The 7,534-nt window shown below is 33.6% G+C and overlaps 1 protein-coding gene across 1 annotated transcript in view; it reads right to left on the bottom strand.

Annotated features, from left to right (window-relative positions):
- Positions 1-7,534, bottom strand: part of GRIA4 (glutamate ionotropic receptor AMPA type subunit 4) — a 435,870-nt gene that overhangs the window by 97,037 nt on the left and 331,299 nt on the right. The window contains exon 5 of the mRNA XM_004382528.1: positions 5,125-5,178. Coding sequence (XP_004382585.1) covers positions 5,125-5,178 — 54 coding nt within the window. The remainder of the gene's footprint in view (positions 1-5,124; positions 5,179-7,534) is intronic.

Raw genomic sequence — 7,534 nt, 5'->3', positions numbered from 1 at the left:
GGCTGGTGGAGGTTGTGGATCATGTGGTCCATTAGTCCTTTGGACTAATATTTTCCTTGTGTCTTTCGTTTTCTTTATTCTCCTTTGCTCTGGACGGGATGAGACCAACAGATGTATCTTAGATGGCCACTCACAAAATTTTGAGCAATAAAGGGAAGGGACTCTCATCTCTTTCAGCCTAGCTGGAAATGAGATGTCAGCATACAACAGTAGCAGCAAAGGCTAGAAGGATCAGTGGGACATGGAAAGCACTGATCTATTTCCATTTCGTCAGAATAGAATGAAACCAGGCAGATGTCGAAATGTAATGTACGAGATTAAATTGTATGTAATTAAAGAAGGTACATTCAAATTAGATAACGACAAAAAAATTTTAAATAATGTCAAAGAGTATTCACAACATTCACAGCATTTGCATTCCATCCTTACTCATAATGAAATAGAATATTATTTTATTTAAATACATGGAATCTACTTTCTCTATTTCAGCCAAATAATTTAATGACCATTGTTGTTGTGTGCCGTAGAATGGATTCAATGACCATTAGGAAGCCAATATTTCTGCAACATTCTTTATTTTGATTCTTGGCTTAGAGAATTATCATTCCAAAGGAATCAAAAGAATATTTAGAATTAAACCCAGTCTCTTCAGGGAGTCAACCTTGTTTAAATAAGGTTGACTTTTGCAAAGACGTATACTTCGTGCATCGTATATTGATATCTACCTAGTTTTATTTCTCTCTTTCTAATCAGCATGGGTTGGGCTTCAGACTTTCTGCTTTGTTTTTGAATATTGTGACTTGAGAATATTTTAAAGCTCCTGGAATAATTGTAGCCACCAGTAACTAGTAAGAATTGTTATTGTAGAAATCAGTTCTTATTAACATCATTAAACTAGCTTTGAAAAAGTTGGTTAAGTAGCAGTTTCCCATTGATTTCTCTCTTTTTAATATAGCTTTACTGAGATATAATTCACATACCATACAATTCATTCATTTAAAGTGTACAATTTGATAGTTTTTAGTTAGTTCACAGGGTTGTGCAACTATCATACAATCAATTTTAGAACATTTTGTCTCCCTAAAAAGAAACCTTGTAGCATATAAAGAAATTACTCCCCATTCCTCCCTCCTCTCTCTTTCCATAGGCTACCACAAATCTACTTCCTGTATCTATAGATTTGTCTGTTCTGGACATTTTAGATAATGCAGTCATACAATATATCATCTGTTGTGGCTGGCTTCTTTCACTTTACATCCTGTTTTCAAGTTTCATCCACATTGCAGCATGTGTTAGTACTTCATTTCTTTTTATTGCCAAATAATATTCCATTGTACGGATATATCACTTTTAGTTTATCCGTTCATCAGCATTGGAGTTGTTTCTACCTTTTGGCTATTATAAGGAGCACTAATAGTGCTGCTATAAATTTTTGTGTACAAGTGTGTGGGCATAGTTTTTCATTTCACTTGGGTATATACCAAGGAATTAATTTCCGGTTCATATCATAACTCTTTCAAATCTTTGAGGAACTGCCAAACTGTTTTCTACAGCAGCTGAACCATTTTACATTCCCACCAGAAATGTATGAGGGCTCCAATTTCTCCACATCTTTGCCAACACTTGTTATTTTCCATCTTTTTGATTATAGCCATCCTAATGGGTGTAAGGAGCCCTGGTGTTGCAGTGGTTAAGAGCTCAGCTGCTAAACAAAATGTTGGCAGTTCGAATCCACCAGTTGCTCCCTGGAACGCCTATGGTGTAGTTCTTCTCTGTCCCATAAGGTCACTATGAGTTGGAAATGACTTGAGGGCAACTGGTTTGTGGGTATAAAGTGAATTTTCTAGTGTTTTTAATTTGCATATTCCTAATGACTAATGATAATTGGACATCTTGATAGCAACGGAGTTTAATCCAAGGTGATAAAAAATATGGTTATGTTTTCCTCTAAGAATTTTATAGTTTTAATTCTAACATTTAGGTCTTTGATCCACTTTGAGTTAATTTTTTAGTATGGTTTGAGACCCAGTCCAACTTTATTCTTTTGCATGTGGACATCCTGCTGTCGCAGCATCATTTGTTTAAAAGACTCTTCTTTCCCCATTGCACTCTGTTGGAACACTTGACAGAAATCAAATGACCACAAATGTATGGATTTTAGGCAGTCTTGACTACTGTAGTTATGTAGTAATTTTTGAAATCAGGAAATGTGAGTTCTTCAACTTGGTCCATTTTTTTTCAAAATTCTTTTGGCTATCTGGGTTCTTTGAATTTCCATATGAATTTTAAGATCATTTTGTCAATTTCTGCAAAGAAGACAGCTGGGATTTTGATGGAGAGTGTGTTGAATGTGTACACTAATTTAGGGAATATTTTCATCTTAACAATATTAAGTCTTCTGATACTTGAATATGATGTCTTTTCACTTATTTAATTTATTTAATTTCTTTCAACAATATTTTATAGTTCTCAGTATTCACTTCTCACTTTTTTTGTTGGTTTAAGTTATACTTAAGTATTTTATTCTCTTTGTATAGTATCACATATTAATGTCTGCTTAGCTTCATTCTTCTCTTTTACATAATTATGGGTTGGACTTCAAACTTCTTGCTTTTGAGCATTGTGACTACAGAATATTTTAAAGCTCTGGAATATCTGTAGCCACCAGTAGCCAATCAGAATTGTTATTTCAGAAATCAGTGCCTACTAACACCATTAAGCTAGTCTCAAAAAATTCAGTTAAGTAGAAGTTCCTCATTTATTGTAAATTACAATTGTAATTATAAATTATAAATGGAATTATTTTATTGATTTCATTTTCACAAATTTTGTTGCTAGTATACAAAAATACAATATAGATTTTTATATGGTCATCTTATATCCTGCAACCATGCTGAACTCATTAATTTGTTCTAACAGTTTTTTATTAGAGTTCTATGAATTTTCTATATACAAGATCTTCTTTCTCAATTTGGATTTTTAAATTGGTATTTCTTGCCTAATTACCCTTTCTGGAATCGTCAGTACAATGTTCAATAGCATTGATGAGAGGGCACATCCTTGTCTTGTCCCTGAACTTAGAGACAAATCATTCAGTCTTTCATCATAAATAATGTTAGTATAATTTTTCTTTTTATTTAATTCTGCACTGACTTTAAATTTGGGAATCTTAAACACATAGCTTTCAAGAAATAGTTGTTGATTGACTTAATGAAACAAGAGCCACTGTGGTTTTGGGGTCACAATTCTTCAGGAATAAATGAATAAGTCAATAAAATCCTGTGTTAGTACACTACATTATAACGTAGATATGTGCAAGTCACTGGCCGAATTATGTGTTACAAATATATCAACTACGTATGGTAAAGCTTGCTTATTGTTAGTGAGAGTGATGGTTTTTCTACTTCATATGTTGGTACTTGGCCATTATAAATATTTCGGCAATTAAATAGGCTGCCATGTTCTAGGGCTATTTACGACAGCCTGTGATATCCATTAGTATGGTATAACTATTAACATCCTTCCATTTTGTACTGGCTTATTCTTTTGGTTGTCAACGTCAGTAACTCATTTCTGGCATGATAGTCTATAACATTTTGATTTCTTTCCCTGAATTTTATTGTTTGGAAAGAATGGATGTAAAAACACACTAGTTTCTATAAAAGTAATTAATTAGAATCTCATTGTACAATGTTATTGCAAAAACAGACATCTCATAAGCAGAGGTCTCTTATAGTGATTAATACATTAATACCAGAATATATTAGTAACATTAATACAAAAATATATTAGTTTTAAGCTATATATTTTTGTAAAACATATTAAAACATCCAGACTATGGGTTTATTAAACTGAGTAGAAACGACAAATCAAAATTTCCATTATTTTCATAATCCATTAAAAGTAGCAAAATTATATATATATGTTTTTATTTATTGTTGTACTTTAAGTGAAAGTTTATAATTCAAGTTAGTCTCTCATACAAAAATTTATATATATACATTGTTATGTGACTCTAGTTGCTCTCCTTATACTGTGACAGCATAGCCGCCCTTTCCACCCCGGATTTCCCGTGTCCATTCAACCAGATCCTGACCCTCTCTGCCTTCTCATCTCGCCTCTGGACAGGAGCTGCCCATTTACTCTCATGTATCTAAAAGTAGCAAAATTATATTTTATTCAAGAAACAATACAATGAAATTTTCAGTCCATTGCTGCATATTAATACCTCAGTTCTGCAGAGAAGCTCAGTTCACTAAAGACTGAGAATTCCTTTCTCAAAGGATGATGGTCCACTTGCCACATGAAAACAGAGTGGATAGATCTGAATTTCTTTTGCATCCTTTAGCTATTCTTCTTCTTCAAACTCAAGATACTTACCACAAAAATGTGTGGCGGGAAAAGATAGAAAAAGAAGAAAAATTTCTTAACTTATCTAAGATAAAGATATCAAGCCCTAGGGGCAGTTGATACCCCAAGACAGCAAGAGAGGGATGGCCCTCTCCATAGCCAGTTTTCCTGCACTGCAAGATTAACAAGAAATATTTAGTAAGTCTTGCCAAGAAATCTAGAAGGACTTCTCTCAGGCCTTGAAGGATTTTATAATAATGCATATATCTTGTTCAATAACTGTTTGCATATAATATGTGAAAAGATGACATCATTTTAAAAAAATGGCATTACTTACACTCAAAGGACCTGCTTAAATAGCCATTTCAATCTTGTCATTCTTAGAATTGGAGAACATGGGTCATCAGTTTAGATCATTCTTGTAGTTCTACATATTGGAAATCTTTGTCAATAGACTAGCATTTGTCATTTAGACAGGAAAAAAAACCCACTATTTAATTTGACGAGTGATACCCCAGAAAAGTAAACATTATAACATTATAATTAGCTTTAAAGGTCACTTTGGCAGATATCAAGCTGATCAGCATCCATATATGTTAAATTCTACTTTAGAAATACAGTGATCATTTTAACTAAAAATATTAACTTATATGTTATAAAAATCTTAGTAAATAATGTAGTCTAATCCTTTATTGGAGCATTATTTTAAGGCGCTGTTAAAATCTTGAATGTTTTAGCGATTCTTATGAAAAATAGAAAATACAGAGTTCTTACCAAGTTTGCAATGATATAATGGTAGCCTTTAACATGCTTCCCAACACTTACAATCTGTGAAGACATAGAAAACAAGAGAAAACCAATTTAAAATTTCTGAATTGTTATTTTTTAAAAAATAGAATATTAAGAATTCTAACATAATGCTATGTGAAACAATGATGAGAAAATGATGTAGTTTTCCTTATAAAAGTGATTTATTCTAATTAGAAGAATTTTATGACCACATTAAAAAAATAAGTGGTTAAAGTAAAAAATACCGCTTTTTATTTCAAATGACCTATAATTTCACTGTTTTGTTTAGAAAATAGCATCTTATCCTCTCAAAGCGAATGACGATGCTATGAAACAAAGCAAGAGTGTCCATATATTTTCAAAAGAATAAATTTACATAAGAAGCAAAATTATTTTCATTCAAAGCATTTAGATGTACTTAGTCCATTGATAATTTATAGAGAAGCAATGTAGACTCTTAGGTATCTTCAACGGATAAAAATTATTGTCTATGAATATTCAGTTATTTCTCATCCACATATGGTTATAGCAATATTTATTATACTTATACTAACAAGAATAAGAAAAAAACAAAACAAAACACCATCAAGGGGCTTTTCTCTCCTAGAATCATGTTTTTTTCCCTAAGGATGTTTAGGAAATCAAACTGAAAACTTTTTTAAAAGAAAATAATAGCAATTTAAAAAAAAAAACTACAACTTTATTTTTGAAGTAGCCATTAAAACTTTTAACTGTGAAATTAACATAAAGATGGTAACCCCATTGGTCTCTTCAAAGATAATGATGCAGCACATCTCAGTTTTCCTTTTTAATTCCTTCTAAGACCTTCTCTTTATCTTTGCTGTTCTGCAGTTTCATTACAGTGTATCTAGATTTTTTAATTTTTTAGTTTTTATTTGTATTGTTTAAGATTTGTCATGCTTTCTGACTATGAAAATCCTTGCCTTTTAGCAGTTCGGGAAAATTCTCAATAACCCCTCAGATATCCCCTCAAAGATGCTCTGTGTTGATTTCTATCAGAGACTGCAATGTTCATATCACTGGCCCTGGGCTACAGTTATATTAATTTCTCAGCTTTAGGTTTCCCAGACAGCAGTGTATGATGTAAATTCCAAGTGCAGTCTGCCTAAGAGTAAGGCTATAATGACAAATTCTCAGGGAAGATAGTTCCCTTACAATACCAAGCCCTGGCCAAGACAGAACACACTTGGCTGACTCTCTAAATGGATGGAAGTTATTTTCCTATTGTACTCTTTTATTGAGGGTAGTATCCTTCAATGATTTGGCTTTATATGGGAGTCTTAAGTTCAAACTTACTGCCTCAACTGAGCGCAAAGCTCCTGTTCTTGAACGTTACAACTCCAATCAGGCTATCCAATCTGACAATCTCCTTTGGGGCGGTCCCCTTTTTTTCTTGGTCCCTGAAGACTTTATTTTTTTACTAGCATTTCTACATGTTTTAGAGTGCCAGATTTATCTAGTACATAACTGATCTAAAAATGAACTTCCCCTGACAATCTTACCATGAAGATGAGAGCAAGCAATAAACAGATTAGGTTATAAGAAAGTATAGCAAAGAAACAATTAATTAGTTCTCATGCTGGTTAATCCAACCTTAGTGATTTGGTATGGGCTGAGCAGGCTGGGGCTGTCTTAAGTTCTCTGGGAATCTCAGGTACAGTTTGTGCAAAAGACAATTATCAGGAGATATTTGATGGTTGGTACTCAGTCAGGAGTCACTCTACTATTGAGTCCACTATGTATTCCTGCTATTTGACCTCAGCAGGGATTGTTGCCACTCAGCAATCCATTAATTTACCTCTTGCAGATTCAGTACAACTTTCTCTGGTGTGGTTATTTAAGCCTGTCATGGATTGAATTATGTCCCCCCAAAAATGTGTGCATCAGTTTGGCTGGGTCATGATTCCCAGTATTGTACGGCTGTACACCATTTTGTAATCTAATGTGATTTCCTTATGTGTTGTAAACTCTATCACTATGATGTAATAAGATGGATTAGCGACAGTTATACTGATGAAGTCTACAAGATTGGATAGTGTCTCAAGTCAATCTCTGTTGAGATATAAAAGAGAAAAGCAAGCAGAAAGACATGGGAACCTCATACCACCAAGAAAGCAGTACCGGGTGCAGAGTGTGTCCTTTGGACCTGAGGTTCCTGTGCAGAGAAGTTCCTAGACCAAGGGAAGAGTGATGTATTACAAGGACCTTCCTCCAGAGATGACAAAAGGGTGAAAACTTATAAAACTGAAAGGGACAAAAATCTTGGCAAAGAAGGCCTTGCAGTGCTTAGAATGCATCAACATTGTGGGGACTGAGGGCCTCCAGAAGCAGTGATCTGAAGACTTATTTACCCGGCTGGGATGCTAGAGATCAC

This window comes from Trichechus manatus, unplaced genomic scaffold, assembly GCF_000243295.1.
Source record: "Trichechus manatus latirostris isolate Lorelei unplaced genomic scaffold, TriManLat1.0 scaffold00094, whole genome shotgun sequence".
Classification (NCBI taxonomy): domain Eukaryota; kingdom Metazoa; phylum Chordata; class Mammalia; order Sirenia; family Trichechidae; genus Trichechus; species Trichechus manatus.
This window is presented reverse-complemented; position numbering and strand designations above follow the sequence as displayed.